The 22,960-nt window shown below is 48.0% G+C and overlaps 1 protein-coding gene across 2 annotated transcripts; it reads left to right on the forward strand.

Moving 5' to 3' along the window:
- Positions 1–4,610: 4,610 nt before the first annotated feature.
- Positions 4,611–22,721, forward strand: PPIE (peptidylprolyl isomerase E). 2 transcript variants are annotated; one of them, XM_081335011.1, is made up of 10 exons: positions 4,611–5,066; positions 5,153–5,251; positions 7,239–7,282; positions 7,781–7,807; positions 8,505–8,586; positions 8,736–8,836; positions 9,316–9,439; positions 21,457–21,642; positions 22,224–22,366; positions 22,446–22,721. In XM_081335011.1, exons 1-10 carry the CDS (start codon positions 5,036–5,038, stop codon positions 22,512–22,514), a joined length of 906 nt encoding a protein of 301 aa, XP_081191137.1. In that variant the 5' UTR covers positions 4,611–5,035; the 3' UTR covers positions 22,515–22,721. The 2 variants fall into 2 exon arrangements, with proteins under 2 accessions (XP_081191137.1, XP_081191138.1); XM_081335012.1 differs by lacking the exon at positions 22,446–22,721 and adding an exon at positions 21,765–21,854 and having other exon boundaries at positions 4,852–5,066.
- The last annotated feature ends 239 nt before the right edge of the window (positions 22,722–22,960 follow it).

Here is a 22,960-nt window from a genome sequence, read left to right on the forward strand (position 1 = left end):
AAAGCTGTGCCGCCCATACTCATGCTGGTGGAGGCAGCAGCGGAGGAAGGTGGGACGATATGGAGGCAGCAGTGGAGGCACACGTGGGACGATATGGGGCAGCAACGGCAAAGGGTGGGTGCATGCCAGATCCCGCCTTCCCTGCCGCCGCCACCCCCAACGGTGCAAGGATGGGTGGCACGGCTTCACTTCCGGATCTGCTGCTTGACACCATCAGCCCCTGCACATGGGGATCACTGCCGCCTCCTACTTCCCTGTGTGGTTGGCCGGTCAAGGGGCTTGGAGCAGCAGCAGGAGCAGCAGCTGCTGCCCCCGTCAGAGTCACCGTGTAGAAAGGGTCCGCACCAGGTGAGGGCTCCTTTCCGGCTGTACCAGGGCCATCTCCGCCCACGCCAATGGAGCTGCACTGCGGGAGATGGGTCTGATTCCCCACTGCCAGCCGCCCCCTCAGCTCCCTGCCCGGTGCCCCTTCTGTGCAATCCTACATGACCGGTCTGGATGAAAGGCTCAGCCGGCAGGGGGGGCAGCTTTCCTCCATGGAGGTCCCAAGCTAGACCTACTAACCTTCCCCCAGCCAGGACCCAATGACCTCCACCCTCCTGCCCCCCCCAAGAAGCCCAGCCTGACCAATACGGAGGGAAGGTGAGGCAGAGAACTGGTTGTTAAATGATTTGAAACCCACCACTGGTCACTTCCAAAGGCTGTTCACTCACTTTCCTGCCAAAACTGCTCCTTTTATAGGTTCTCTCACCCTGCCCAGACTCCACAGGCATGGAGAAGGGGAGGGGAGGAGCCCGGCAATGGCATGCGTGCCCACAGGGATGGCTCTGTGTGCCATATGTTCGCCACCACAGCCATATGTTCGCCACCACAGCCCTAAATCCATCAAGACCTGCAGCTGTGGTTCAAACTAGGGGACGGGCAGGGAGGGCAGCCTGGAAGGTGCCGGGTGCGAATTCCAAAAAGAATAGAATAGAATAGAATAGAATAGAATAGAATAGAATAGAATAGAATAGAATAGAATAGAATAGAATAGAATAGAATAGAATAGAATCTGGAAGGGACTTTGAAGGTCTTCTAGTCCAGCCCCCTGCTCAAGCAGGAGAACTTATACCATCTCAGACAGGTGATTGTCTATTCTCTTCTTAAAAACCTCCAGTGATGGACCGCCCACGATTTCTGCAGGTGATCCACTGGTTAATTGTCCTCACTGTTAGGAACTTTCTCCTTAATTCCAGGTTGCTTCTCTTTTTGGTCAGTTTCCAACCATTATTTCTTGTCTTGCCCTCTGATGCTTTGGAGAATAATTTGACCTCCTCTTTGTGGCAGCCTCTCAAATACTGGAATACTGCTATCATGTCACCGCTATTTTTTTTAGATTGCTAACAAAGAAAGAAAGAATGGTTTAATGTATTGCTTTCAGCATGGAAAGAATCTTTTCCTGATCTTCATCCACCTCTTTCACGTGTTTATAAGTAGCCTTTCTAGTAAAAGTTGTTTGCCAAGCAAAAGTCAGTAAGGGTTTACATTCACAGTTCAAGTAGGCCAGTTATGCTGCCCAGCTGTTCGCTTACAGCTGAGTTTCTCACAGGTGGTACCAAGGTCAGGAAAGTCTTATCTAAGGTCTGGGCTACACGCCAAGTCTCTTTTGTTGTTGTTAGCTGCGAAGTCATGTCCGACCCATTGTGACCCTATTGACGACGTTCCCCCAGGCCTTCCTGTCCTCTACCATCTTCTGGAGTCCATTTAAGCTCACGCCTACTGCTTCAGTGACTCCATCCAGCCACCTCATTCTCTGTCGTCCCCTTCTTGTATTGCCCTCAAATCTTTCCCAGCATTAGGCTCTTCTCCAGTGAGTCCTTCCTTCTCATTAGGTGGCCAAAGTATTTGAGTTTCAAATTGTCTTTTAGGAAATAACAAATTGTAATACCAAACTTCACCACAGGATGTCACTGATGTCATTTAAGGTTTCTTAAATTGGAAATTGTTCTAGTCCTTTTTCCAATTTTATTTCTTTTTTGTAGATAAAAACAAAAGTCTCCAATAAAAGTAGGGAAATTTTTGTTCCTTAAGTTTCAGGAGCATATAAATCCAATTAGATTAAAATTGTCCTTTTTAATGCTTTGATTCCCCTGGGTAGTCAAACGCCGCTTTTCTTAGAGGGTGGGATAGAAATTCCCTTCCCTCTCTCCTCACAGGGGGATATATATTTCAAACAGCTTTTGCAAGGAAAAAAATACTTAGGGTAAAGAGAAGATCAAATCTCACCCAGTTTCATCTGTGTTGCTTTCGAAGCGCTTAATAATAGATTTTACTTCGGCTGTCTGCAGCCTAATGATGGGCCATATTGCTATGGCTGGTCTTTCCTCTGCCAGTTTGGAGGGCTGCCCCAGATCACGCGGGGGTCCCCTCCTTGCTCGTCACCCTTACAGTTCGACTTTTGACCCTTCCCAGAGTCCCCCAGTGAAGTGAAAATAGACCTGGAAGACAGAGCTTGCCTTCCAGACATCCGCGGCAGCAAACTGGAAGTCAGTCTCAACATCTTTTTTGTAGTATGGTGACCAAATTTGGTTGCGGTATTCCAAGTGTGGTCTCACTAGGGTTTAATAAAGCGGTACTAATACTTCATGTGATCTTGATTCTATGCCTTTGTTTATACAACCCCAGATTGTATTAGCTTTTTTGGCGGCTGCTGCACATTGCTAGCTTATAATCAAGTGATCGTCCACTAGGATTCCAAGATCCCTCTCGCAATTACTGTTTTTGAGGTCTCACCTAATCTGTACTTATATCTTTGGTTTTTCCTCCCTAAATGTAAAACTTTTAAAACTCATTTTGTTGGATAGGGCCCATTGTTCCAGTTTGTCAAGATCTTTTTGAATCCTGAGCTTGTCTTCTGGGATGTTGGCTATTCCTGCCAGCTTAGTGTCATCTGCAAATTTGATGAGTTCCCTTTCTATTCCCTTATCTAAGTCATTGATGAAGATATTGAAGAGTACTGGGCCTAAGACGGAGCTTTGTGTTTGCATTATATTAAAGTCCAGTATGACGTGGTCGCTTTCACCCAACTTCAACTCCCTGTGTCACTTCTTCTCTATTAGAAAGAATTAGGTCCAGTATAGCTTTACATCTAGTTCCCTCCACCTTTTGCATCCAAAAGCTAGGCTGGTTAGGAATCTGTTTGATCTCCCACTCACTGCAGACTTTGTCTCCCAGCTGATAACTGGCTAGTTGAAGTCTCCCATTAATAATAAACCTTTATTGTCAAAGTACAACATCTGTACATTGAGATTAGCTGAACCTCCCCCCCCCTGCTCTCTCCCCCCAACACACAGTGACAACAAACCCTCCATCCTACCACACCATGTGAACCAACTACACCACACACCGGCCTCCCAAGTCAATTCTGCATAAGTTCACAGAGATTATATTCCATTTAAAAGCCTAACAGCCCATGGATAAAAGCTATTTTTCAGCCTGTTGGTACGGCTGGCTCTACTCCTATATCTCCTACCAGATATAGGAGTATATACCGTCCAGGGTGTGAGTCATCCCTGAGAATCTTCCTCACTCTTCCAAGGCAACGAGCCCTGGCGATGTCATCCAGTGGTGTCAGGGGAGACAGCCCACAATGTCTTGTGCTGTGCTCACTACCCTCTGTAATACTTTCCTGTCCGCGGCTGTCAGGCCAGCATACCAAACCACGATACCATACGAGAGGACGCTCTCTATAGTAGACCGGTAAAAGAGGGTCATTAGCCGTTGTTCTACCCTGTTCTTCCGCAAGACCCTAAGAAAGTGAAGCCTCTGTTGGGCCTTTCTAGCCACCTGGGTTGTGTTAACTTTCCAGGTCAGATCTTCACAGAGGTAGACTCCCAGAAATTTAAAGAAGGAAACTCTCTCCACACAGTCCTCCCTGATGTAAAGTGGGGCAGGTTCCTCCTTTTTTCTCCGGAAGTCTAACACCATCTCTTTCGACTTGCCGATGTTTAGGTGCAGTTGTTGTTACTACACCATATGGATAGTTTTTGTACCTCCGCCCTACCATTACTACTGCTTCCTACATAAGCCGCCCTGAGTCTTCGGAGAAGGGCGGGATATAAATGGAATTAAAATAAAATAAATAAATAAATTTGTTAACTGGTTGGCAAAGAGCCCATCTATTTCTTCTGATTGGTTGGGTGGCCTGTGGTATACCCTATGGCAGGGGTAGGCAACCTCGGCTCTTTTATGACTCATGGACTTCAACTCCCAGAATTCTTGAGTCAGCATAGCTTTTATGACTAAGAGTCGAGGTTGCCAACCCCTGCCCTATGGCAATGTCACTTTTCCCCCCTTTTATATTGACCCATATATATTCTGGAGGGCTTTTATCTTGGATCACGTGCATTTCTGTAGATAGGTAGTGTTCCCTGCTGCTACCACGCCTGCGCATGCCCGGGCAGAGCCCAAGAGTGCCCCGGCGGGGCAGCGCCTCCGAGCTCCTTGCTGAAGGAGCGGGGAGCTGAGCTTGCGGCAGCTGAAAGTCGGGAAGTGCCTTTTCTGTCAGAAGGAAGGAAGCCCCGCCCGCGGGCGGCTTTCTGCTGTTCTCCGACTCCAGCTCCCAGAATCCTCCAGCCAGAAGGGGGTGACAGGAATTGCTCTCGCAGAAAGAGCCAGGAGACAGAAGGGCGCTAAAGTCCCGCGCAGGCGCCGTGGCAGCCCGAGGCTCTTGGCTGGGTCGGGGGTCCGTCGGAGGCGATCCGGGCACACCCTCCGCGCCAACCGACTCAGCTGGAGGGCCCGCAGGCCTTGGCCGGCGCGGAGAGACCCGGGCCGGCTGTTGTCTCGATCCGGGCAGCGACGAGCCTCGTTGGGCGGCGAGCCCCGGGAAGATTCGGATCTGCCCGGCAGCTGCGGATCTGACGGCCTCGGGAAGGCGAGGGGCGGGACGCTTCTTGGGCTGCTGCTCCGGCGCCGGGTCCTCCCGCCTCTGGGAGCGCTGTTGCTGCCTGGCCGCCCGGAAGTGGCGCCTGGCGAAGCGAGCGCAGCAGCGATGGCCTCCAGCAAGCGGGTTCTCTACGTGGGTGAGCGGCGGCGGCGGCGGCGGCGCGGGGGGGGGGCGGCGCGGGGGCGACGCGCGGTCTGACTGGCCTGGCCGGTCTTCTTGCAGGTGGGCTGGCCGAGGAGGTGGACGAGCGGGTGCTGCACGCGGCCTTCATCCCCTTCGGAGACCTTACCGACATCCAGATCCCGCTGGACTACGAGACCGGTGAGGGCCGACGAGGGCGGGACGGGAGAAAGGGCTCGATCGCTGACAGAGAGAGAGAGAGAGAGAGAGACTACAAGTTTGGAAGGGCTCGGTCGCTGACTGAGACACACACACAAAACAACAAGTTTGGAAGGGCTTTGTCGCTGACCCACACACCCCAGAACAAGTTTGGAAGGGATCCGGGAGGTCTTCTAGTCCAACCGCCTCCTGGGGCAGGAGACAGTTTAGGGCAACCTTGCTGGGTCAGGAATTCTGGGAGTTGAAGTCCACGAATCATGAAAGAGCCAAGGTTGCCTATCCTTGATTTAGGGCCTAGACCATTTCAGACAAGTGGCTGTCCAGGCTTTTCTTGAAAACCTTCAGTGATGTAGAACCCACAACTTCTGGAGGCCAGCCATTTCACTGGCTAATTGTCCTCACTGTCAGGAAATTTCACCTTAGTTCCAGGTTGCTTCTCTCTTTGATTAGTTTCCAACCATTATTTCTTGTCCTGCCCTCTGGTTCTTTGGAGAATAGCTTGATGCCCTCTTCTTTGTGGCAGCTCCTCAAATACTGAAAGACTGCTATCATGTCACCCTTAGTTCTTCTTTTCATTAAACTACACATACCCAATTTCTGCAACTTTTCTTCATATGTTTTAGTCTTCAGCCTCTTAGCCATCTTAGTTACTTTTTTCTGCGCTCTTTCCAGAGTCTCAACATCTTTTTTACATCATGTTGATCAAAACTGAACAATATTCCAAAGTGTGTTCTTACCAATGCAATGTAAAATATCTCTTGATGCAGCCTAGGATTGCATTGGTTTTTTTGGCAGCTGCTGCACACTGCTAGCTCATATTTAAGTGAGCAAGATCCTTCTGGCAGCTGCTGCTGTTGAGACAAGTTTCACCTAATCCCGTACCTGTACATTTGGTTTTTCTTGTCTTTCCATTTCTCACCACTGAACTGCATTTTGTTGGATTGGGCTAAGCATTTCAAGTCTTTCAGGATCTTCTGGATCTTGAGCCTATTTTCTAAAGTGTTGGCTATTTCCCCCAGACAGCTTTCTGTTTGCAAATTTGATGAGTTCCTGTTCTACCCCCTCATCTAAATCATTTATGAAGCTGTTGAGGAGTACTGGGCCTAAGACAGAACCTTGGGTACCCCCCACCCCTGCACTGCTGTTACATGACCTGCAGCTGCTGCCAGTTTACTTCCAGGTCCAATTCAAGGTGTTGGTCATTACCTTCAAAGGCCCTTTTGTTCATAGGTCCAGTATGTCTGAGGAGCCCTCTCACCCTGATGGGACTAGCCTGCCTCACTCATCCTAGCAGAAGGGGTCTACTTTGGATCCCATTTGCCAAAGGGATCCAGGAGACGAGCCTTTTCTGCTGTGGCTGCTGACCTCTGGAATATTCTCCCCTTGGAGGTGAAGTTCGCCCCCACACTCCCGGCCTTCCAGAAGAGTCTAAAAAATTGGCTCTGCCACTTGGCCTGGTGTCTCCTGCATTGGTCTTGGTACAAAAGATCCTCACCCCAGGCTGCCCAACATCTTGGTTAGTTTTCCTATTCAGTTTTTCTAATTTTATTGTTTCCTAGTATTTTTTTACTTTTCATTATATTATAAGCTGTCCAGAGTCACTGTATCAGTGAGATGAGTGGCCTAGAGGGTTTATAATAAACAGCCCAGCCCTGAGTCTTAAATGGGCACTTGGAGGTTGGAAAGGAGATTGTAGAAACTTGGATTGGGCTCTGTGTTCGCTCCGGGATAGAAACTGGTTGCAGCTCAGCAGTGCTCTTGGGCCCTTGTGACGGGTGGGGTGACAAGGAGATGGAGGCAGTTTGGTGGAAGGGTCAAAATGGTGTAGCTGCTGTCTTGATTCTTCCTACTCCTGACACCCATTTGTTTTTACAAAGTCCAAAAAATTGCAGTTGATCTCCATATCGAGATGAATATTGAGGTCTGTTTCCTCAAGTACTGATGTTTGATGTTTTTCTTTTGTCTACAGAAAAACATCGAGGCTTTGCTTTCATTGAATTTGAGCTGGCTGAGGTAAGTGAGGAAGGCATTTTCAAAGTTTCTTCATCCTTTCGCCCCATTTGGGGTCAGGTGGGGAGGGTGAATCCCTGAGCACTTGTAAGGACTGCATGAAATCCATTTGGGCAGGTGACATCTCTGGAAATGGCATCGATCAATTATAAGAGCATGGATATGTCTGGAGGCCAATATGTGCCCAGTCATCCCATTGCAGTCTGGTTTGAAAGAAGGTGCTTCCAAGCTGGCAGATGAGAGATAAATGATGTTTCCAACCACTTCCACCTTTGGCATTCTTTAAACTTCAGCATGTTTCTTTGCTACCAAAAATTCAAGCAGTGCACCGGCGAGGATTGAAAGCTTGCTTAGTAAAAGGTTTCTGAAGACCTAGCAAGTTTCCTAGGTTCATCCATCTTGCCCAGATTATTTCTCTCAGTACAGTACTTAATGTCATGACCACAACAAAACTATGTAAAGGGACAGTCTGTCCTAAATGATTCCTCTTCTTTCTTTTAGGATGCTGCAGCTGCTATTGACAACATGGTAAGTTTATCTTTAAATCTTTTATTTCATTTTTCAGCAGTTTCAAACATTTTCTTCCTTTCTTCCCAAATGGTTGAGATCATTAGGGGAAGCTGAGCCTTTCTCAGAAACAGCATGTCCCTCTCTTTGGCTTCCAAACCATGGAAGGCTGGTACCGCCTGGCTTTCTGTTTCTGGAGGAGTGAATACTTCCACTTGTTGGGTTTTTCAAATCCAGTTTTAAAACCAGGCAGGCAGAAGCCTCTTTGCCCAGTAAGGGAGTCCTTCCATGGGGCCACAGGGAAGTTGAAGCGGTGGAGGCAGATGATATTAATCTGGGTGCTAATGCACTGGAACAAGATTCAGGATGATTGTTGCAGGACACAGAAACACAGCATTGATACGGAGCTGAATTCCTTGGCAAGAGAGGAATAGAACAGAGTAACAGAATTGGAAGGGAGTGTGGAGGTCATCTAGTCCAACCCTCTGCTCAAGCAGCAGGTCCTATACCATTCTGCAATCTCTTCTGAAAAGCCTCCAGTGATGGAGCACCCACAACTTCAGGAGGCAAGCCCTTCCACTGATTAATTGTTTTCACTGTCAGGAAATTTCTCCTTGGTTCTAGGTACTTCTCTCCTTCATTAATTTCCATCCATTCTTCTTGTCCTGCCTTCTAGTATAAAGTAATGACGTCCCTCCTCCTTCCCTGTTCCATTTAGAACGAATCTGAGCTCTTTGGGAGGACTATCCGTGTCAACCTGGCCAAGCCAATGAGGATCAAAGAAGGCTCCTCCCGTCCAGGTGAGCAGCAGAATTCAAGATCATAAGGAATTTTCAGCCCACATACTTGTGCTTGCTCTGAGGGAATTCCTTCAGACCTACTTGTTTTATAAGTTGATTTGATGCTCAGCTCACAAGTTCTCTGAACTTTTTCTGTTTTTCCATGACAGTTTGGTCGGATGATGACTGGCTGAAGAAATTTTCGGGAAAGACACTTCAGGAGAATTTGGAAGAAGAGGGAGCGGTGGCAGCCCAGTCAGAGGTTCAAGAGGTACAGCGACATTCCTTGGCGAAAGGCCACATGGCCCTGGGTGGTTTCTGTCTCCCAAGATGCCCATCTCATCCTAAGACCTTTGGGGGCTCTGATAGGTTTGCATACATGTGGGCTTCTGTTAGCTGGACACAAATTTAGTCTGCGAAGCCTCCATGATTGTACATGAGCATTTGATTGCAGTTTTTATTGTTATTTTTCTCCAGATGCTAAAATGGCATATATTTTCCTGCCAGCAACTCTGGAGCGAGGGGAGAACCAAGGAAGTAACCTGTTCAGAGTCACCCACTGTGATTTAACAACTGGATTTGAATCTGGATCTTTTCAATCTGTTATTTAGCTGGGTAGCCACTGCATCACAGTGGTTCTTACCTCATCCCCTTCTTAGATGTCTTCTTTAAAGCAGAGGAAGGAGGAGAATGGCTCATAGGTAGCCATCTTCTGGACCTGTGGAAAAAGCTCTGTTTCTTTTCTGTTAGGGAGAACCACCAGTGAAAAAATCCAGGACCAACCCCCAGGTTTACATGGAGATCAAGATTGGAAATAAACCTGCAGGTCGATTGCATATTCTCTTGCGGTCGGATATTGTCCCGATGACTACTGGTAAGAAGCAAAGGAATCCATTGTGCTTGGTGTGAGTCTTCCTGGTCCATGGCTTTTTCAAGATGCTCTTGTGTTACTGGAACTTTCAGGGCTAAGTTACTGTCCAGAATGGGGAGGGCTCTTTTGATAAGACACAGAAAGAAATTGGTGAATAATCCAGACCTCTTTTCTCCAGTGACAGCCTTTCTCACCCTGGACCTCTCCATATGTTGAGTGCAGCTTTGGGGTGACCAACATACCTGGAGGTTCTCTTATCTCAAGCGTTGTAGTCTTGAGGATACCAAATTGGCAATATTTTCTTTGTGCTGTGCAGATGTGTTGGTCATAATGGTGTAATGGAAGTCACATTCTCAAAATTTCTGGAGAATACAAAGACAGCAAATCGAGAAATAAGGTTGAATTGTCAGATGCATAGCAGTTCCTCTGTTTCTTGCCACAAGTGAGCCCACTTAGAAACCAGAAGCACAGGTTGTTTTACGGGGTTAGGGAGGGGGTGGAATGGTAGGGTTGGGAGGGATATGGGATGTATTTTTTCAACCAGCTGTCAGTCCAGGCCGGAGATGGTTCCTGTCGAGATGGGGTTGGGGACCTCCGGTTTTCCCAGCAGTGGGGTGGGGTTTCAAATCCCTATGGCGATTGGGAACGGCAGCAGGCGGTTACACGGAGGGCCATATCAATTTCAGGGATCACGCCCCCGCTGTCTTCAAGCGGTGGCATGCTCTGACCCTCCGGTTGGTATCCGTCTATCCGGGGGTGAGGGGGATCAGGTCCCTGAGCTCAGGCTGGTGTACTTTAATGCCAGATCCATTGTGAACAAAGCTCACCTCGTCTGTGATTTGATCGAGGAGGAACGCGCAGATCTGGCATGCATTACGGAAACCTGGTTGGGCTCGGAGGGAGGTCTCCCTCTGACTGAGCTCTGCCCTCCAGGTTTCTGTGTGCTTCACCGGCCGCGGGCTCAGGGCAGGGGCGGGGGTGTGGCAGTGGTTATTCGGGGGACCTTATGTCCGCGGGAGACCGCTGTTGTACAGGTGGGCGGGAGTGAGTCACTCCTCCTGAGGTGCGGCCCTGGGGCTCAGTTGGGCTTGTTGCTTATATACCTGGCGCCCAGCTGTGTAGCAACGGCCTTGCCCGGGCTTCTCAACGCCCTTTCAGGGTTAGTGGTTGAGTTTCCCAGACTTATGGTTCTGGGCGACTTTAACCTCCCTTCTCTGGGGGGGTCGTCAGAGTTGGCTCAAGAGTTTATGGCTTCCATGACGGCCATGGACCTGACCCAAATAATCCATGGCCCGACTCATGGGGGGGTCACACTCTCGACCTAGTTTTTCTGTCTGGACAGTGGTTTGATGATCTGGGAGGGGGCTCACCAACGATTACTCCCCTGTCATGGTCCGATCATCATCTCCTATGATTGGTCTTCCGGTTTGCCGCCCCTTGCTGCTGGGCTGCAGAACCGACCAGGTGGTTCTGCCCTAGGCGGCTGATGGTTCCAGGCAGTAATAACTGCTTCTTTGAGGGAGGGTATCTTCCCTGCCGCCTTGAAGGAGGCGGTGGTGAGGCCCCACCTCAAGAAGCCTGCCCTGGACCCGGCTATTTTAAATAACTATCGTCCAGTCTCCAACCTTTTTAGCGAAGGTTGTTGAGAGCGTGGTGGCGCACCAGCTTCCCTTGTTCCTGGAGGAAACTGTACCAATCGGGCTTTAGGCCCGGGTACAGCACAGAGACGGCATTGCTCGCGCTGGTGAATGATCTCTTGCGGGCTCGGGACAGGGGTTGCTCCTCTGTCCTAGTCCTGTTAGATCTCTCAGCGGCTTTTGATACCATTGACCATGGTATCCTACTGCGGTGTCTCGGGGTTGGGAGTGGAGGGCACTGTTTTTTTTTTTTTTATTATTATTTTTTTTTTTTTATTATTAAATTTATTATTTAAAAACATTGGACACAGTACCAGCGAGCTGACAAACCTTTTTGTCTACAATGTTTAAATATATATATATACATGTATATATGTACATCAAAAATACACTTAAATACACTTAGATTACAAATCGGTGAAATACCACAATATTTAAAACAGTGAGCTAGTCTGTAAAACCTAATAGAGACCTTTCTTTTTATCCATCCAAAGATACAATTTGTTCCAAATTCTATAATAGTCTGATTGATCTTTATTCTTTAATTCCAAAGTTAATTTGTCCATTTCAGCGCAATCCCAAATTTTCCTAATAACCTCTTTTTGTCCTGGGATCTCATTCTTTTTCCATTTTTGCGCAAATGATATTCTAGCTGCTGTGATAATATGGATCGTTAAGTATAGCACATCTTTAGGATATTTCTCTTTCGTGATTCCCAACAAGAAAAGTTCTGGACTAAACTCCAGATCTTGTTTCAATATTTCTTTCAGCCAAATCCAAATCATTCTCCAAAATTTTTGTGTTTTACTGCAAGACCACCACGTGTGGAAGTATGTGCCTATCTCTTCAGAACACTTCCAACATTTGGGAGATGCTGTTGTGTACATTTTTGCTAAGCGGGCTGGGGGAAGATGCCATCGGTAAAACATTTTAAATAAATTTTCTTTATACGATGAGGCCAGTGTTATCCTTTTATTCCTATCCCAAATTGTTTGCCAAGTATCTAGGTCGATGTTATGTCCTAAATTGTTAGCCCAGGTCAACATGGGGTCTTTCACTTGCTCTTCAAACAGCTTATATCCCAAAAGTAATTTATAAAAATTCCTTATTTGTTTAGAGTCCGGTCCCAATAATATTTTGTCCAATGCTGTTTCAGAGGTATATATCCCCCATTCATTTTTATCCTTCCTAAATCTCGATTGGATTTGTAAGTAGGCCCACCAATCGAGTTTTATACCTTGTAATTCTAGTTCATTCCTAAGTTTCAATTCCCCCTCCTCATTCAGAATATCCTTGTATGAGATTATGTTACCCAAATCAAACAGATTTGGGTAAACTATCGCTTCAAGGGTGGATAGCCAGACCGGTATTTTGGTGTAATTGTGAGATCTAATTTTTTTCCAAGTATTAAGTAGCGCTTGCCTGATCCGGTGTCTTTGAAAATGCGAGAAAAGACCTTGTTTCTCCGTCCATAGGAAAGCATGCCAGCCATATTGCAAATCGTGACCCTCTAAAGTTAATAGTCTTCTATTTCTCAAGATTACCCATTCTCTAATCCAGCTCAGGGCCGCGGCGTGTTAATATAATTCCCAGTCTTGCAATCCAAAACCCCCATTTTCCTTCGTGTCTTGTAAATATTTCAATTTAATTCTTGGTTTTTTCCCCTGCCAAATAAAATTTAGTGATAATTTATCCAAATTTCGAAAAAATTTAGAGTCGAGTTGAATTGGGATATTCTGAAACAGAAACAGGATTTTAGGCAGAATATTCATCTTAATGACAGCGATTCTTCCCAATAATGAGAGTTTTAGGTTTCCCCATCTTTCCAGATCACCTTTTATTTGGTTCACTACATTATCATAATTATCCTTTTTGAGTGAAGTGCATCTAGCCGTAATGTTAATCCCTAGATATTTTATTTTCTTGACTATTTCTATATCCGTGATTTCGGCCAGATTACCTTTTTGTTTATTGGTCATATTTTTAACAATCATCTTGGTCTTATTTCTATTTATTCGCAGTCCGGCAACCTCACCATATTTAGATAATTCTTCCAATAGCTTTGGTCCCGTCTGACATGGATCCTCCATAATAAAAACCAGATCGTCCGCGAAAGCTTGCAATTTAAAGGTTTCCTTTTTAATGGTTAATCCTTTTATCTTTGGGTCGTTTCTTATAGTTCTCGTTAATACTTCAAGAGTCAATATAAACAGCAACGGTGATAAGGGGCAGCCTTGCCGTGTTCCCTTTTGAATTTGAAACTTGCTAGATGCTTCCCCATTAATAATTATTTTTGCTTCCTGATTGTCATAAATTGCCCTAATTATATTTATAAATTTTTCTCCCATATTCATAAAGCTAAGCTGTTGGCACAAAAAAGACCATTTAACATTGTCAAATGCCTTTTGGGCGTCTAAGAAAAGTAATGCCATCTGTTGTTCGCTATGTAATTCATAGTACTCCAATGTATCTAATATTATTCTAATGTTGTGCTTAGTGTGTCTCTTAGCGAGAAAACCATTTTGATCTGCGTGTATGAAATCATTCAGAAATCGTTTCAATCGTTCCGCTATAATTGATGTAAATATCTTGTAGTCCGAGTTAAGAAGTGATATGGGTCTGTAATTTTGGATTAATGTATGGTCTGTGTTATCTTTCGGAATAAGGGTTATGTTTGCCTCTAGCCAAGATTTAGGCGTCCTTGCGCCTTCTAATACTGCGTTAAATACCTCCACTAGGGGTTGAGCTAGGATATTTTGTAATTCTTTATAAATTTCTGATGGAAGACCGTCGGGTCCCGATGCTTTATTATTCTTTTGTGCATTAATAGCTTTTATCACCTCAGATAGTCGAATTTCCTCGTTTAACATATTTCTGGTATCTTCTGTGACCTTAGGTAGTTTGGCTCTTTGAAAATATTCCTCCATTTTCTCCACACTTGCCTGACTATCTTCTTTGTATAAACGTTCATAAAATTCCTGGGCTATAATTTTTTTTTTTTCCTCCTGGTGGAATATTCTCCCTTCCTCATCTCGTAGTTCGTGAATCCAGTTTTTCCCCTTTTGTTTTCCCAATTTGTATGCGAGCCACCGGCCCGGTTTATTTGCATTTTCAAAAAAATTTTGTTTCGTGTTTCTCAATTGTTGTGCTAATTTCTCTTTGTCTAGAATGTTAAGTTTGTTTTAGAGTGGTTCTCCTCCTACCTCGCAGTCGGTGTTGACAGGAGGGCAGAGGTTGGCCCCGAGTCTCTCGTTTGTGGAGTTCCTCAGGGGTCGGTCCTCTCCCCCCTCCTGTTCAATATCTATATGAAGCTGCTGGGTGAGCTCATTCGTGGTTTCGGGGTGGGGTATCATCAGTACGCTGATGATACCCAACTTTTTCTTTCTACCCCAAACCAACCCAGCGATGCCCTCGACGTGATATCCCGTTGCCTGGAGGCGGTCCGGGTTTGGATGGGGAGGAACAGGCTTCGACTCAATCCCGCCAAGACTGAGTGGCTGTGCATACCGGCATCTCGGATGAACCAGTTTTGTCCATCTTTAACTATGGGGGCAATTGAGGTGTTACCCCCCGTTGATAGGGCTCGCAACTTGGGCGTCCTCCTGGATTCACGGCTCACTTTGGAAGATCATATAGGAGCCGTGACCAGGGGGGCTTTTGCCCAGGTTCGCCTGGTGCGCCAGTTGCGGCCCTATCTGGACCGAGATGCCCTACGCACGGTCACTCATGCGCTCGTGACCTCCCGGTTAGACTACTGCAATGCTCTCTACATGGGGCTGCCCTTGAGGACCACTCAGAGGCTTCAGCTGGTGCAGAAATGCGGCCGCGCGAATTGTGATGGGAGTGTCCCAATACTCCCATGTAACACCTCTGCGAGCTGCATTGGCTTCCAGTTGCCCTCCGGGTGAAATTCAAGGTGCTGGTAATGACCTATAAAGCCCTAAATGGCATGGGTCCAGGTTATCTTAGGGAGCACCTGCTGCCAGCATCAATCTCCCATCATCCTGTGCGCTCCCACAGAGAGGGCCTCCTTAGGGTGCCGCCGGTCAGTGAGTGCCGGCGGATGATCCCCAGGGGGAGGGCGTTCTCTGTGGGCGTGCTTGCCCTGTGGAACGACCTGCCTGTGGAACTCCGGACCGCCCCCGACCTTCATTCGTTTCGCCAGGACCTAAAAACCTGGTTGTTTGATTTATCGGGGCCTGGACTGAGGGGTTTTAAATTTTTAAATTTTAAATTCAAATTTTAAATTTGGGCTATTGTTGTTTAATTCTATTTTAATTTTAACGTTATCTTAATCTTTGTACTGTTTTAACTGTTTTTATTTTGCCCTGTAAACCGCCCTGAGTCCTTTGGGAATAGGGCAGTATAGAAATCTAATAAATAATAATAATTATTATTATTATTATTTCACTTTAAGGGTTTTGTTTCTCATCACAAAATTTCCTAAGCCTAGACTTGTGAAAAATTCAAAATTGTTTCTATTTTAAGAGTTCTGGCTTGTCCCAGACTTGTAGCAATGTTTTTTTGGACCTTGCTAAAGACCGAAAAGGGACGCGGTGGCTCAGTGGGTTAGGACGCTGAACTTGTCGATCAGAAGTTCAGCAGTTTGGCGGGTCGAATCCTGAATGCCGCGTAGCAGAGTGAGCGCCTGTTACTCATCCCAGCTTCTGCCAACCTAGCAGTTCGAAAGCACGTAAAAATAATAATAATAATAATAATTTTATTTGTATACCGCCCTTCTCCCGAAGGACTCAGGGCGGTGAACAGGGCAAACATATAAAAGTACAGGAATACAAAAACTAAAAAAGAATTAAACAAGATGCCCAAGTTACAACAGTAGATTAAAATACATTTAAAATAGCAATAAAACCTAAACCCATCCCCCATCAGGCCAGGCCGGCTTGTTCGAACAAATAAGTCTTCAGATCGCGTCGGAAGGAGCGAAGGTCGGGCGCCATCCGGAGCTCAACCGGCAAATGATTCCATAAATCCAGGGCGCCCACAGAGAAGGACCTCTCCCTGGGGGCCACCAGACGACATTCTCTGACCGGCGGCACCCTTAGGAGGCCCTCTCTGTGGGAGTGCACAGGGCGGAGGGAAGTTGACGCCGGCAGCAGGTGATCCCTAAGGTACTCCGGACCCATGCCATGTAGGGCTTTGAAAACCATTACCAGAACCTTGAATCTCACCCGGAAGACAACTGGGAGCCAATGCAGCTCACGGAGCAGAAGTGTAACATGGGAGTATCGGGAGACTCCCAACACAACTCTCGCGGCTGCATTCTGTACCAGTTGGAGCCTCTGAGTGGTCCTCAAGGGCAGCCCCATGTAGAGAGCATTGCAGTAGTCTAAACGAGAGGTCACGAGCGCATGAGTGACCGTACGCAGGGCATCCCGGTCTAGATAGGGCTGCAACTGGCGCACCAGGCGAACCTGGGTGAAGGCCCCCCTAGTCACAGCTATTATGTGGTCTTCCAAAGAAAGCTGTGAATCTAGGAGGACTCCCAAGTTGTGAGCCCTATCTACGGGGGGTAATAACTCACCCCCCATAGAAAGAGATGGAATGTTCTGAATATCCCGAGATGCCGGTACGCACAGCCACTCAGTCTTGTCAGGGTTGAGTTGAAGCCTGTTCCTCCCCATCCAGACCTGAACCGCTTCCAGGCAACGGGACATCACGTCGAGGGCATCACTGGGGTGGTTTGGGGTCGAAATAAAAAGCTGGGTATCATCAGCATACTGATGATATCCAACTCCAAAACCACGAATGATCTCACCCAGCGGTTTCATGTAGATGTTGAACAGGAGAGGCGAGAGGACCGACCCCTGAGGAACTCCACAAGCGAGAGGCCTCGAGGCCGACCTCTGCCCCCCTGCCAACACCGACTGTGAACGTCCCAGGAGATAGGAGGAGAACCACTGAAGAACCGTGCCTCCCACTCCCAATCCCCTGAGATGCCGCAGCAGGATACCATGGTCGATGGTATCGAAAGCTGCTGAGAGGTCTAATAGGACTAGGACAGAGGAATATCCCCTGTCCCGGGCCCTCCGGAGATCATTCACCAGAGCGACCAATGCCGTCTCCGTGCTGTACCCGGGTCTGAAACCCGATTGGTACGGGTCTAGATAATCCGCTTCATCCAGAACCAGAGGGAGCTGATGCGCCACCACACTCTCAACAACCTTCTCAAGAAAGCGAAGGTTGGAGACCGGACGAAAGTTATTTAACACAGCTGGGTCCAAGGCAGGCTTCTTGAGGAGAGGTCTCACCACCGCCTCCTTCAAGACGGCGGGGAAACTACCCTCACTCAAAGATGCAGATATAACCGCCTGGAGCCAGCCTCGTGTCCCCTCCCGAGCCGCATAAACCAGCCAGGAAGGGCACGAGTCCAATAAACATGTGGAGCAGCTCAACCTCCCCATAATCCTGTCCATTTCCTCCGGAGTCACAGGATCAAACTCCTCCCAGATAACATCGACGAGACCACCTGTGTCCTGATCGTCAGACTCTGCCCAGTCGGAGTCCAAACCGGTCCGAATCCGAGCAATTTTGTCCGACAGATGTTGACTAAACTCCTCGGCACGACCCTGCAAGGGTTCCTCCCTCACCTCCTGATTAAGGAGGGAGCGGGTCACCCTAAACAGGGCGGCCGGGCGGTTATCTGCGGACGCGATAAGGGTAGCGAAGTGATTAGACCTCGCCGCCCTTATCGCTGCGAGATAAGACCTAATACAGGTTCTTAGTCGCAATTGGTCGGATTCAGATCGGCTGGATCTCCAACAGCTCTCTAGGCCCCGTCTCCGACGCTTCATCTCCCGGAGCTCCGCAGAAAACCATGGAGCCCGCTGGGATCTGCACTGGGTCAGGGGCCGCAAGGGTACAACTCGGTCAAGTGCCTCCGTGGCTTCCCTTTCCCAGGCTTCCACTAAAGCATCTGCCGAGTTGTGAGCAAAGGAGACAGGTGGGGACCCCAGCGCTGCCTGCAACCTCTCAGGGTCCATTAAGCCCCTGGGGCGGAACCATCTAGTTGGTTCCACACACCCACGGCGGGGAGTGGCAAAACGGAAGACCAGCCGCAGGAGATGATGATCGGTCCATGACAGGGGCATAACAATTGGGGAGCGCCCACCAAGATCATCTAACCACCGTCCAGATAGAAAAACCAAGTCAAGGGTGTGGCCTTTCACATGAGTCGGTCCATGAATTATTTGCGTCAGGTCCATGGCCGTCATGGAAGCCATGAACTCATGAGCTAACTCAGATGATCCTCCCAGGGATGGTAGATTGAAGTCACCCAAAACTATAAGTTTGGGGAACTCAATCACCAACCCCGAGAGGATATCGAGAAGCTCAGGCAGGGCTGCTGCTGCACGACTAGGCAAAAGGTACACCAGCAGCAAGCCCAACTGCGCCCTAGGACCACATCTCAGGAGGAGAGACTCACACCCGACTATCTGGAGAACGGTGGCCCCCCACGGACACAAGGTCTCCCTCATAACTACCGCCACTCCCCCGCCCCTACCCTGAGCCCGAGGCTGGTGTAGCACCCGGAAAACTGGTGGGCAAAGATCAACCAGAGGGATACCACCCTCTGGGCCCAACCAAGTCTCCGTGATGCAAGCCAGGTCCGCATGCTCACTCTCAACCAGATCCCGGATGAGAGTAGCCTTATTAACAACGGACCTGGCGTTCAAGTACACCAGCCGGAGCTCAGGTGGCTGTACATCCTCGCTCCCGGGACCTCGGGGCAAAAGCAGAGGGTCGGAGCGCCTCACCGCTTGTAAATAGCGGAGATGCCCTCCCGGATGTCGATACGGCCCTCTGTTCGTACACCTGCTGCCATTCCCTAACGTCATGGGAATAGGTAGTCCCACGACCCGCTCCAGAGCTCCGGAGGCAACCGACCCCCGCTCCCCCCCTACGCGATCAATCCCGGACCTGGCCCTCCCCCCTAACCCCTTAAATTTTTTTGCTAAAAAACAGATCAGGGGTCTCTTCCTAACAATAAACCGGAGACCCCAATCCATACCTGACCATCTCTCAGGGTCCCAACAATTTATTTATTTTTATTTTTATTTTAATTCCATTTATATCCCGCCCTTCTCCGAAGACTCAGGGCGGCTTACAAGCTTAGCAGTAGCCTTCATTCTATGTATATGCCTGCTTATTAGGGCTTTCACACACATCCCAAGCGGCATTATTACAAAGTCAGCTTATTGCCCCCAACAATCTGGGTCCTCATTTTACCTACCTCGGAAGGATGGAAGGCTGAGTCAACCTTGAGCCTGGTGGGACGCGAACCTGCACTAATTGCAGGCAGGTGGTGTTACTTAAGGAGGCATTAGCCCACTGCTCCACCAAGGCCCATCATCAAGAGGAAAGGTAAAAAAGAAGGCGGGACGCACCCAGGAGGGGGGAGTACCCCTGAGGGCGTATAAGTCCGTGCCAGAATAACGTAAGCGTGCCATGACTGGCCATGTGAGTTTGGGAAGTGGCAGTCAGATGTTGAAAGATGATGTCATATCAGGAGGAGTATATGAGTCTAAAACCGCCAGTCCAGCACAATTCTCACTTGTGCTGGGTACCCCAGAAACAGTCAGCAGTCGATCTCTCACCCCGACCTCGAGGCTGATCTGGGAGGCAGATGGAAACCCCATCCAGGGAGAAAGAACATACCCTCACGGATCTCTCACATCCGGAGAGGTTGTAGATGAAAAGAAACTGAGCCGCCCTCTCACAGCGACTCTTCACCCCGGGTCCTCCTGAGTCTATGGGGGACGGGAGAAACAGCATGCAAGAGTCCAACTCCATATGGGTGATAGGCAAGCCCAGCCCAACTTGGAAGCCGTAACTCCAGGCCATGATTGAAAGCTGCCTCAGATCTCTTAAGGCAGCAGATCTTAATCAACATAGGAGACCAACACCGTCCTGATCATCTCCTTGGTGATCTCCAGTGGCTGCTTTAAACCAGCGGGGGGGTAGATAGCAGCAGGTAGCAGCTAGGAGCAAGCGAGGAGTCGATAGAAATATCCCAGCTCCTCCAGCAGCATTCACCCATGCCGCGGTTTCTCCGGTTAATCCAGCCATTCGGAGCCGTGGCTCTATCTGCCCCAAAACGGGCGTTTCAAGCCGTGACTCCTCCGGCAACATTCACTTAAGCTACAGTTCATCCGGTTCCTCCAGCCATTCCAAATATTCCAGGCTGGAGCATTCACTCCCTCCGCAGTTCCTCCAGCCATTACAAGCCGTTTCTGGTTAAGTTCAAACAAATACAAGCAAATTCAAGCCGCGGCTCTTTCCGCCCCGAAAATCAGCTGATCGGGCGTTTCAAGCCGCGGCGTTTCAAAACGGCCATGATCTCCCGGCCAGACCTCCAGCTGCCTCTCGCCAATATGGAGGGCACCGACGCCCCAAAAAACAGGGATGACAAGGCAGTCTGATCATCCATCCCTAACATGGAGGCATTATGCACTCCAAGGGCGCCCCCAAGACCACCAAACCACACCAACCTCACGGAGCTCACGGAGCTCAGCTCGACACGTCCGCCATCTTAGTTAAAGTTCCTAAGCAGTTCCTAAGCAGGGGGTTGGACTAGATGACCTCTAGTCCAGTAGAAAAATAGGGACCACTACGGTGGGAAGGTAACAGCATTCCGTCCGCCTTTGGCGTCTAGTCATGCCGGCCACATGACCACGGAGACGTCCTTGGACAAGCGCTGGCTCTTCGGCTTTGAAACGGAGATGAGCACCGGCCCCTAGAGTCGGAAACGACTAGCACGCACGTGCAGGGGAACCTTTACCTTTACCTAAAGACTGAAAGATACGGCTTTTCTTGCTTCTGTTCTCAACTTACAGGATTTGTGTTGAAGTGATTGTTTAACACATTTCTCTCCATTTCAGTACATGCTGGATGCTTGAGGGTTTTTTTAATACTTATGAGTGCAGTAGCTTTGAGCTTTAAGTGCATAGTATATAATCATTTTGTAGAATTACCTCTTCAAAAATGTGTAATTTTCAATTAAAATAGATTTCATTAAATGCCACAGATTGTAATTTATCACCTGTGTGTTCATAACTTGGAAGACAAAGCTAAAGTTTGAGGCAAAAAGATCAAGCCTAAAACAAAGATATAATTCATTTAAGCAGGTGACAAGGCTAGAGTAGAGGTGTGGTGCTCCACTCTAGATCCCATGGCAGCAGTTGAAACAATTTGAATTCAAGTGAGCAACAGTGATAACAGAGAGTGAAAGCAATTGTAACTGGTTTTTAACTTGCCATGACCCCATTTTTAAGTGGGATGACATTTTAACAAGCACTGCATGTTTCTGTTCTTCCCTTTGCCATTTCTGCTGTTTCATTGCCCTACTTGCCCTCTGACTTGCAGAGAACTTCCGCTGTCTTTGCACACACGAGAAAGGCTTCGGCTTTAAGGGAAGCAGCTTTCACCGAATTATCCCCCAGTTCATGTGCCAGGCTGGAGATTTCACCAACCACAACGGTAGCGGCGGGAAGTCTATCTACGGGAAGAAGTTTGATGATGAAAATTTTATCCTGAAGCACACAGGGCCAGGTAGAGTGTGGCAAGGCTGCTGAAAAGGTGGGGTGTCCAGGTGGTGGTGCAAAGGACACCAAGTCCTTTTGCCCTGCTGGGCAGCTCTGTTACCTTCATCCTTCACTTCTTCATGGCTCAAGTGCCCAGCAGTCCAGCCTCTGGGAGGAGTTGGTTCTACAAAAGCTAAATTCCTCTGCAAGATTTCCACACAACTGACTGGCTGCTTGTTTGTGCGTATATTTTTTCGAGCATTTGAACCATTCCATTCCATTTCTCCAACCCCACTGAATAGAAGGATATGGTTGACTACAGAGGCAATTCTTCTATGGCAAGAATTGCAATACTGGGGGCTTCACTGCCCCCTCCCCCAGTCTCTTATTAGGGCACCACCCAGATTCTTTTGTGCAGTTACAGCCTTTCAGAGCCAGAGCCCCTTCTTCAGCCTTTGCCCTTTGAACAAGGACTGTTGGCTCCAACAGCAGTAGGAACCAGCAGAGCCCCAAATTTTGCTGAATTCCATTTCAAATATTGATTGGGAGTTGTCCCCAAAAGTTTCCCATAGAAGTGGTTGTGAACACAATGTCCATGTGTCTCTCCAGGTTTGCTGTCCATGGCCAATTCTGGTCCCAACACCAATGGCTCCCAGTTTTTTATCACTTGTGACAAGACTGACTGGCTGGACGGGAAACACGTGGTCTTCGGAGAGGTTACCGAAGGAATGGACGTGGTGCGGCAGATTGAGGTGAGGGTGAGCCTTTGTGGGTGAGTGACCTGGCTTTGCCTCTCTCCCTTCCACATCTTACTTCTCTCTTCCTCTGAAGGCTCAAGGTGGCAAAGATGGGAAACCAAAGCAAAAAGTCATCATTTCCGATTGTGGTGAATTCATCTGAATGTGGATGCAAGCAGATGCTGGTTGGGAATACCGGATAACAGGAAGACCAAGCACAGCATCGTTTCGCTCTGGATGAAAACTTATTTGGGATACTTTTCTAAAAATTCAGTCAATCTGTTTTATGTGTTCAGAACTGTAAAGCTGTTAAGAGATTTCTTTTGTACAGAATTTTTCTTTCTATAAAATTACATATATTTTTACAACAGACCCGCCTTTTAATTTCTCTCAAATACCATTTAAAGGTTTACTTTGAATTGCTTGCAGATTTAGCAGTCTGGTGCAACCTGTCTCAATCTGAGTTTTCCATTTCTTTCTATGCTGGAAATTATAGAAGCCGAAGTCCAACACATCCATGTTTCACAGGTGTTATGGATGCATTTGCCATGGCAAGAAACCAAACTGCTCAGGCCACTGCATTTTCTATTTCAGGAAAGATCAACATTT

The sequence above is a fragment of the Vipera berus genome (genome assembly GCF_964194415.1).
Source record: "Vipera berus genome assembly, chromosome: 9".
NCBI lineage: Eukaryota > Metazoa > Chordata > Lepidosauria > Squamata > Viperidae > Vipera > Vipera berus.